Raw genomic sequence first — 10,665 nt, 5'->3', positions numbered from 1 at the left:
ACCAAGCTACTCCTTGGAGGCAAGGATTCTGGGGCTTCATCTGACATACTTTGGACATGTTGCCAGGAGGGACGGGTCCTTGGAGAGGGACATCCTGCATGGGAGCATGGAGGGACAGCTCAGGAGAGGAAGGCCCTCTATGAGGTGGATTGATTCAGTGACTGGGGTAATCAGGATGGGAGTGTCAGAGACAGTGCGATTGGCACAGGACAGAGCAGATTTTAGGGCTGTTGTACATAGGGTTGTTATGAGTCCCAAGTGACTCGACGGCACATAACAACAACAAACAACAAGTAATTTAGAGCTCATACATCCTTGTGAGATTGTTAGCAATTTATTTTAAAACCTAAAAAAATGTTCTGTACCATGGAGTCAACTGTGACTTATAGTGACTTTGTGAACAAATATCTCTGAACTGTCCCCTTTCCTGAGCCAATCTCACTGTCTCCGATACACCTATCCCCACTACATTAGTTGCTGTGTCAATCCATCTCATTCAGGATCTTCCTCTCCTGCACTGACCCTCTACCCTTCCAAGGATGATGTCCTTCTCCAAGGACTAGTCCCTCCTGCAACATGCCAAAGTATGTGAGACAAAGCTTCAAAATCCTTGCTTCCAAGGAGCAATGTGCTTTCAGCCTCTCCAGGACAGACCTGTTTGTTCTCTTGGTGGTCCATGGTATGTTCAATACTCTTCTCCAACACCACAACTCAAAGGCATTGATTCTTCTCCTTAGTCACTGTACAGCTCTCCAATGCACAGCAAGTAACTACGAAGACCATGGCCTGGATCAGGCGAATATTAGTCTCTAGACTGACATTGTTGCTCTTCGGTACTCTAGAGAGGTCCCTGACAGCTGACTTTCCCAGTGTAACTCATCTTTTAGTTTTCTGACTGCTGGTGCCAAGAGTGTTAGTTGTGGATCCAAGAAAGCTGAAATTGTTAACAATCTCAATCTCTTCTCCATTTATCATGGTGCTGCCGACTAGCCCAGTGGTGAGGACTTTGCTTTCCTGATGTTGAGATGTATTCCAGATTGAAGATTGACCTTCTGCAGCAAATGTTTCAGGTTCTCCTCAGTTTCCACACACAAGGTTGTGTCAAATGCATTATGCAGGTTGTTGATGAGTCCTCCTGTAATTCTAATGCCACATTCCTTCTCATAAAGTCCAGCCTCCCAAATAATCTGTTCTGCATATAGACTGAAAAGGTATGGAGAAAGGATGCATTCCTGACTCACTTTTATCTTCATTTTTAACTAAGCAATGTCTCCTTGCTTTGTTCTGAAGACTGCTTCCTTGTCTAAGCATAGGTTTTGCATAAACATAAACAAGTGTTTTGAGACTCCCATTCTTCTCAATGTTAGCCACAATTTGTTGTGATCCACACAGTAAAATGCTTTGGTATAGTTAATAAAACACAGATATGCTTCTGGCAGTCTTTGCTTTCAGCCATGATTCATTTGACATTGGCAATGATGTCCATAGTGTCACGACCTCTTCTAAACACCAGCTTGTATGCCTGGAAGTTCTTTGCTGATGTACTGTTCCATTCATTTTTGGATGATCTTCATCAGGATTTTGCTTGCTTGTGGTATCAGTGATGTGATGGTGGTGGTGGTGTTCTGTTAGGTTGGAACCAACCCATAGCTGACCTTCTGGCAGGTTTTCAGAGGTAATTTAATCACATGGGAGTAGACTGCTCATCTTTCTCCTGTGGATTCAAACCATGTGCCTTTGGGAGTAGTGTGTAACTTCTTACCACTAGGCAGGCCACAGAATTCCCGGTATAAGTGATATTGTTCAATAATTTCCACACTCTGTTAGATCGCCTTTTTTTTTGGAATAGGAATCTATATGGATCTCTTCCAGTCAGTTGGCCAGGTTAGTTGTCCTCCAGATTTCTTGTTTAGCCAATAAAATAAAAACTCTATTTTAGAGCTAATATGTATACACTTTAGCCAATAAAAGGTATAGCAAAAGCTAGGTATTTGTTTAAGCTTGTACAGCCTTCTATTAGCACTGTTAGAACTGAAACTTGAAGGTACTCTGATGGCATAATGCATCATATGTTTCCCTGGTAACCAAAAGGGTGATGGCTCAAATCTACTAGCTTCTCCGAAGGATAAGGATGAGCAGTCTCCCCTTGTCAAGATTTACAACCTTAGAAACTAATGGGGATTTGATATGAATCAGATCTGTCAGTAGTGGGCAGTGGATAGGAGAGAAACTCAGTTATCTGAATCAATATTTCCACTGCTTATGTTGCAAGTGTATGCTGAATCATGGGTTCAACATAAACCACAGATCCTGATAGACTTTTAAAAATGGAAATGTCTTCACCCCAAAGAAACTATCTTTAATGTAAAAATCCTATCACATTCCTAAAATCATGTTGATGATTATAAATTACCAACCTCTTGATGTTGTTGTTGTTGTTGTTATGTGCCAGCAAGTCACTTGATACATTGTTTTATTCTTAATCTATATTTCCCTATGAGTCTCTTTATTTGAATTAATTTTTCTAATTTAAAGTGCCACCTCTTTGAGATTCTTGCTTCCAAGGAGGAGCCCTGTTTCACTCTCTCCAAGATAGATGTTTGTTCTCTTGGCAGTCCATGGTATACTCAATACTCTTCTCCAGTATCACAACTCAAAGGCATCAATTCTTCTTCTGTCATCCTCAGTCATTGTCTAGCTCTATGATTCACAAATTGTGAAGACCATGGTGTGGGGATCAGGTGCACCTTAGTCTCTAGGCTGACATCATTGCTCTTTAGCATTCTGGAGAGGTCCCTGATAGTAGACTTCCCCAAAGCAACTCATATTTTTATTTCCTGACTTCGAGTGCCAAGAGTGTTGATTGCAGATCTCAGCAAGATGAAACTGTCAATTACCTCAATCTTTTCTCTATCTATCATGATGCTTCCAACTGGCCCAGTGGTAAGGATCTCTGTTTTCTTTATGTTGAGTTGCAATCCATATTGAAGAGTGTAATCCTTCCTTGACCTTCTGCAGCAAACACTTCAAATCCTCCTGTTGAGTTTATCTTTCAATATGACTTTTATTTTTTTTAAATTTTTTTTTCAATATGACTTTCTTAGACACTAAATTTGATTTTGTCATGTGTACATGGGCAGGAATAAGTGAATAAATCTTGCTAGCTTATCCACAAAGGGATTGACTAGTTTTGCCATTAAATGAAATGGATCCAGCAGTAGAAGGAAGAAACCCCACCACCAGCGAAGAACAGCAAGCAAGAGAATGTAACTCACCCTTCAGGGCCATTCCAACAGCCCTAGGAGCCACAGAAGGGAACAGAGACCTGACCTGAGAGTGGGCTTTGGGACTACTGCCCCCCATAGATAGAACCAGGTCCACGTATAAAGCCTTTGCTCAAGTTTGAGGAACAACATAAGACAGAGTAGACCTTGAGACTGCTCTACCACTGGACCAGAGCTAAGAGTCTTTTGCTCAAGTTCATTGTAGGACTATGGAGTAGGGGCAGGGGGGTAGGGCCAATACTGGCAGGACTGAGAACTTTTTAACAGTAGCCTAAAGCCATGACACTTAACGCTGAGGTACCTGTGAGCACATTTCAGAAGCTGTTCTGACTGTATTCTGATACTAACCTAGATTATAACCTTTTAATTTCCCACTATTGTTCTGTGAGCTATCACGTTAAGATTCTGGACTGAAGAATGCAGTAAGATTGGTGCTAGGATGAGTACAAGGAGGTGTGGGAGTGTGGTGGACATGTCTGACCTCCTGGGAATTGGTTGCTGATACTGTTGATGGGGACAGTTCCCCTTGTGGAGTTGATAAAGGTCAGATAGTGGCTGTCCCTATGCAGTTCTTGCTCTTTTTACACCTCCTTAGTTCCAATGAGCAAGGCTGTGTATTCTAAATAATAGGATTTGCTGATTGAGTCTTCTTCCAATCCTGATGCCACATTCTTCTTCATCAAGTCCAGCTTCTAAATGATCTGTTCTACATATAGATTGAAAACATATGGAGAAAGGATCTATCCTTGACACACACTTAGCTGCTAACAAAAAGGTCATAGATTTGAACCCATCAGTCATTCTTTGGGAGAAAAGTTAAAGGATTACAGCCTTGGATAAACCATGTGGTAGTTCTACTCTGCCCTACAGGATCAATGAATTAGAATTGCCTCTGTGTAACAGGCTTGTTTATTCTTTACAAGTTCAGGCTACCAGATCTTCTCTCCCAAAGAGCTGGTGGGTGGATTCAAACTGACAAACTTTTGGTTAGTGGCTGAGTGCCACCAGGAATATTAACATTAATTTGCTCTTCTCTTATTGCTTGTTTTGTGTTTTTGTTTGTTCGTTTGTTCTGTTTTTAGTTGCTGATTTCCAAATCTCTCTTTTCTGGCTGACACTATAGTTTTTTTTGTTATCACTTCAAGTCCAGAAAAATGGAAAGTAATAAATGTCACAGTCAGTAGTTTTTGACACAGGGTTCATAACAGAGTCATCTGTGGACATTTAAAATTATCCAAGTCTGATTCCAGACTTGGTAAATAACTCTCTGAGAGGCATGCATGTGTATTAATGCACAGCTCCATAGATTATTCTGTTGCTTGTGGCTGATTTAAAACCACTTTAAATTCATTATTTTGTCAATGTTGTAAAAACATTAATATTGACAGTTTACAATATTAGCTAACACCAAAACACTCCTTAATATAATTTCCAAGGTTGTAATTTTGTTTATTAATACATGCCTATAGTCCTTCCTGACTCTGTGTAATCAAAGGGGTTTCCTCCCATCTCTGAGAAGGTTTAGGAATAAAGACAATATTTATATAGAGATGAAGAAGCAATGCATACCAGGTCATATATAATAGTTTCATCAGAATTACATTGTACAACTAATCTAAGTATTATCAACATTTTGGTCAGATTTCATGATCCTTTTTATAACCTTCCTTTTGGCTATGGATTCAATAACCTTCCTTTTGGCTATGGATTCATGCTTTATTTTGAAAATTTTCAAAATTCCTTAATATTATAAAATGTAATCTCAATTACACAGAACCTAAAGGTTAGCTTTATATACAGTACCTTTTCATTTGCAGTTTCAATGCATTTTTGCTTTTCATTTGACAGTTGTAATAGTTCAGCTTGATGAGCTACAACAATTGCATCAACTTGTTTTTTAAAGGCATCGTCCATACTATGTAGCTTTTCTAATGTACTCCTTAAAAACAAATGAACAAATCATATACATGAGTTTAAATTAGGATTTTTTTGCCTCCTCCATAGATGGCAGCTCTTACATTCATACTTTAATGACAACATAATTCAGTATTAAGAAAATAGCAAAGAGTTGCCATGGGGTAATTAAAAATATTAGTAGGTTATCATCTAGTAAAATTTGTTAACAAAAACAGAGCCTAAAGCTCTGACATCATTGAAAGTTTATTATTTAAAAAGCCATAAAACCTCCCAAAGAGCATGTGTTATTTTTCACCATATGAAAATGAAAGTATCCTCTTGTCCTATTTATTTTGAGATTAAGGGTGTAATTTATAAATTTCTTCATAAGTAATTATTATCAATCTCCCTCCATCCTTAGGTATTTGCAATGTTATAATTTGAGACATGTATAATGGATGGTCTTAAATTCAAGAATGTGATGTCAGACCTCCTTATGTTAAAGGTTAACAGAAAAACTCTGTTAATACAAACCTTAAATAAGATTTATAAAATTTTAATGCTATCTTATAACCTAATAAAGCCAATTTCTTTGTTTTCTACATGATAACATGCCGCTGAAGTATGCTGGCATCTACTTCCTAAACAACATGCATCTGGAATCTTTAACAACTTTGATAAATGATGATGGTTATAGAAAGGTGTCAGGTCTTCTGTTCATAGGGATGCTATGAGTCATGCTCGACTTGACAGCAAGCAACAACAATATGCTATATACTATTCAACATAGCTTTCTAAAATAACAAATCTGATTATATAATTTATAATCTACTTATACCATCTATAGCATTTTATGGAATCTATATAGTTTGGAGGTGCATGTTTGAAGCAGTTGGATTCTGGAGGGTAGGTTTTCTTGTTTTAGTTAAAAAAAAGTCCAGTGTAAACTGGTCTTTTATTTATTTTTTAAAAATATTTTCACAATTGTGCGTGAGCTGACTAGTTGCCTGGATTTACTGGATTAACTAACAATCAGCTGTGGGCTGGAAGCCTCTTAAGTCAATCAGGACCTCATAGGCAGACCTTTGTATTTAAGAGTTGGTTGGGCCCTCAAGCTGGTGTTAATTTTGTTTGGGAAGAACATTCTTCTAAATGGTACAGCACTGGTCTGTCAGTTTGCTGTACTGAGATATCTTTGGGTTGCTGTGATACTGAACACTGTGCCACTGGTGTGTCAAATGCCACAATGGTTACCTATGGGGGACAATATTTGATAGTACTCCCAGATTTAAGACAGGCTTGGAAGCAGGACTGGCATCTACTTCCTAAACAACATGTCTTTGGAGACTATGAACATTCGAGAAATGACAATAGTTAAAGAACAGGGCTCAGATCTTTTGTTCATAGGGTTGCTATGAGTCGTACTCCACGGCACTTAACAACATATAGTATCCAGGGACACATTTTCTTTTTCACTTTTTAGAATTAGGGCTTTATCCTCAGTCCCGCTGAGCAGGCCAGCTTAATACATATGCTTTAGTCTCCTTCAGAGGTCACTGTTTTTGGCAATTAATTGACTTTCCCCTCTAAATTCTACACAGAATATACAAAATTACCATTAGCTGTTTCCAATTGAACAGTTTGGAAAAGATTCTAATGATAAAAAGAACAAAGTCATATAGCAATTAGTAATTGTCATGTCTGTTCTAAAAGCCATAGGACATACATATATATGTATATATGTACACACACACACACACACGTTTAAACCTCACATCAAATATTTAAAGTAGGAAGTATTTTCATCGTTATTTTTATTATAGATAAGGATTTAAAATACAAAGAAATGGAATCATTTGCTCAATGATATCTTTGAGGTTGAGGAAATTTAATGAGAGTGAATTCCCAAGTACTTAAAAAAAAGAGAGTTTAATTCTTCAGTTCAGCTAGTAACTTACAGAAGTGGTCTCACATGATCTTGTGTCAGGATGATTTCTTAACCACTAGGGTCATTTTTAGCTTCAGCATATTGTTTTGCCTTTCCTTCATTCTTTATACATCTCACGCACCCTAATGGTGTTTATGTTTGCAGACATCTTATGTCCTTTAGGATACTCTACTTACTTTTGTATTTCAATACTCTTGTCTCTTTCTTCTTTAAGTTTTCTTTCCTTGTTCTCAAATTTTTCTTTTACTTCTTTTACTTGGGTTTCAAGATGACACAGAAGTTCTCCTTTATCTAGCCACTTCTGATTAAGTGAACTAAAGTAAGAAGAAATAATTTTAAAAATTGGTTACAAGAAACAATTAAGCTACATTTTATTCCTTAGTAGGTAGGTATATGATACCTGTAAGCACATTTAATTTCTTCAAGTTCTTCTTCCCTTTCTTTCAACTGTTGTTTTAGTTTTCCTTTCCTCTCATTGTTTCTTTCTAGTTTCTCAATTACAATATCCAGTTGTGAAGATTTTTCCTCGAGTTGTTCTTGAGTACATTTTTGAATTTCAGAGATCTTCTCTTGTAATGTTTTGATGTCATCATCTCTTTCTTGTAAACACTTCAATGAAAAACAATCATCACTTTAGTTTTATTAACCTAAATATCTCATTTCCTAATAAATTAGGTATGACTTAAAATTATTATAAAAATAAAATTAAAATGAACCAGTGTTTGAGAAAAAAATTACAGAAATTTTTAATCAGTCAATTAGAAACATCATCACTAGACTGCATTAGAGTATTGAGAAGGGGAAAAAAGGAAGAGATGTTGAAGTAAAGGAGCTTATCAGGGCCTCTCCACCCTATTTCCTTTCAAGGAAAGAGGTTCACCCTTAGGGATGAAACTTTCTAATAAATTTACCTGTACTTTTTACCTTAAAAAAAAAAGCAAAAGAGTGAATAGAAGATTTCAAAGGTCAGCTTGAGAAGACAAAGCAAACTATTATAATGAGATGTGAAAAGATCTAGAATTGGAGAAGAAAAAGAGAAGAACTCACATGACATTTTTAAACCTGAAAGATCTGAAAAACAAATTCAAGCCTGAGTTGCAATACTTAAAGGCAAAATCTTGAATGATCCAGGAAGGGGAAAAAAGGGTATGCACAGAATCACAGTAACAAAAAGAATTAGGTGACACTGAAATATTTCTGCAAGTATCATATGATTGAGAGCCAATGGTAATGAAGAAAGAAGTTCAAGCTACACTAAAGGCAAAAGCAACAAATAAGGCGGAATCTTATTATAGTCAAGTCATCTTATAAAGTCAAGGACTGTAGTCTTCAATATGGATGGAAGCTCAACATCTAGAAGACAAAGATTCTCACCACTGGGCCACTTGGAAGCACCATTCTAGATGGAGAAGAGATTGACGTTGTTAACAATATATAGCTTGCTTGTCTCCACAGTCAGCACTCTTGGCACCAGCAGTCAGGAAATCAAAAGTTAAACTGCACTGGGAAAATCTGTCAGGCATCTCTCCAGAGTACTGAGAAGCAACAATGTCAGTCTACAGACTAAGGTGCATCTGATCCAGCCCTTGATCTTCGCAATCACTTGCTATGCATCAAAGAGCTGGACAATGACTAAGAATGACAGAAGAAAAATTGATGCCTTTGAGTTGTGCTGGAGAACTCTTGAACATACCATGGACCACAAAGAGAACAAACAGGTCTCTCTTGGAGAGGGTGAAACCAAATTTCTCCTTGGAGGCTAAGATTTTGAAGCTCTATCTCACATACTCTGGGCATGTGGCCAGAAGGGACCAGTCCCTGGAGAAGAACATCATACTTGGAAGGGTGGATGGAGCCCAGGAGAAAAAGGCCTAGGATGAGATGGATTGATACAGCAATTGAGGCACTGGGGGGTAGGTGTGTCAGAATCAGTGAGACTGGCTCAGGACAGGGCCGGCTTCAGTGCTGCTGTACATAGGGTTGCTATGAGTCACAGGTGACTCAACAGCACCTAATAACAGATCAGGAGACGTATTACACTGGGAAAGATAGTCTACAATCAGGGTCCTCTCTCCAGAAGCTATGACATTAGTTGGTAGACTACGATGTGCCTGATTCAATGGTCTTTTCAATCATTTGCTATGCATCTGAGAGCTGGACAATGAATAAAGATGACAGAAGAATTGATGCCTAGAAGCTCTGGTATTGGAGGAGAGTACTGAATGTCCCATCGACTGGCAAAAGAACAAACAGATGTCGTAGAGAAAGTACACTCACAGAGCTGCTTGGAGGCAAAGAGTTAAAGCTTTGTCTCACATACTTTGGGCATGTTGCTAGGAGTGGCTACTTCTTAAGAGAGGCTCATCATGGTTGGAAGGGTGGAAAAAAGGGCAAAGAGAGGAAGACCCTCAATCAGATGGACCAACACTGACAGCTGCAATAGGCTTGAGTACATCAGAGACTGTGATGATTGGACAGGGTTCATTATCTGTTGTTCAGAGGGTGGCTATGAATTGTACTCAACTTGATGCCATCTTAAAACAACAAAAACAACTATGAATTAAGTATAATAGGGATGATCAAATTTTTGTCCTTTTTATGCTTTTTTTATTTGTGTTGTTGTTGTTGTTATGGGCATCGAGTTGCTTGCAACTCACAGCAATCCTATGCATAATAGCTCTGAACTCTGCCCCATCCTGAGTCAATTTCACCGTCTCTGACACACCTACCTCCATTACCCCAGTTAACTGTTATCAATCCATCTTATTCCAGGCCCTCCTCTCCTGGGCTGTCCCTCCATCCTTCCAAGCATGATGTTCTTCTCCAGGGACTGGTCCCTCCTTGCCACATGCCCAAAGTATATGAGATGGAGCTTCAAAATCCTTGCCTCCAAGGTGCAGGTTGGTTTCACCCTCTCCACAACAGATCTGTTTGTTCTCTTGGCAGTCTAAGGTAGGTTCAGCACTCTTTTCCAGCACCACAATTCAAAGGCATTAATTCTTCTGCTCTCCCTAGTCATTGTCCAGTTCTCTGATGCATGCCAAGTAACTGCAAAGACCATGGCCTGAATCAGGTGCACCTTAGTCTTCAGATTGACCTCGTTGCTCTTTAGCATGAAAATCTCAATCTAATGTAAACCTACTGACAAAGGTTATTAAGTGCTGCTAAAAACTTATTTTCTACTCATAGTGGTGCCTGTGACAGAGTAAAATAATCTCGTTGGGTTTTCTTGGCTATAATCTTTATGGGAGCAGATTTCTAGGTCTGTCTTTAGCACAGCAATTGAGTGAGTTTGAACTAACCTTTTAAAGAACAACAAAACACTTAGTCTTTTAAAATGTCAGTTTTCTTGACAAGCACTGTGGCAATTGGACAATTAAAACAGACATGGGGGGGGAAAGAAGAACGAACTGGGGAGGAGGGTGGAGAAAACAGTGCAACAACGAATGAATGAAAACCCAAAATCTCTGTAAATGTTCATTAAAACTAATAAAATCTAGAGGGTCAGCGCCCAGAGCCATCAGGGGCTTTAAGCTC

The 10,665-nt window shown here is 38.5% G+C and overlaps 1 protein-coding gene across 1 annotated transcript in view; it reads right to left on the bottom strand.

Moving 5' to 3' along the window:
- The window catches only part of LRRCC1 (leucine rich repeat and coiled-coil centrosomal protein 1), a 55,196-nt gene that overhangs the window by 1,599 nt on the left and 42,932 nt on the right, over positions 1 to 10,665 (bottom strand). The window contains exons 16-18 of the mRNA XM_006880509.1: positions 7,529 to 7,737; positions 7,305 to 7,442; positions 5,088 to 5,223 (exon numbers count right to left, since the gene is read on the bottom strand). Coding sequence (XP_006880571.1) covers positions 5,088 to 5,223; positions 7,305 to 7,442; positions 7,529 to 7,737 — 483 coding nt within the window. The remainder of the gene's footprint in view (positions 1 to 5,087; positions 5,224 to 7,304; positions 7,443 to 7,528; positions 7,738 to 10,665) is intronic.

Source organism: Elephantulus edwardii, unplaced genomic scaffold (genome assembly GCF_000299155.1).
Source record: "Elephantulus edwardii isolate Elephantulus edwardi_28Jun2011 unplaced genomic scaffold, EleEdw1.0 scaffold00008, whole genome shotgun sequence".
Lineage (NCBI taxonomy): Eukaryota > Metazoa > Chordata > Mammalia > Macroscelidea > Macroscelididae > Elephantulus > Elephantulus edwardii.
The sequence above is the reverse complement of the archived record's forward strand: the minus strand, read 5'-3'. Positions and strand labels throughout refer to the sequence as shown.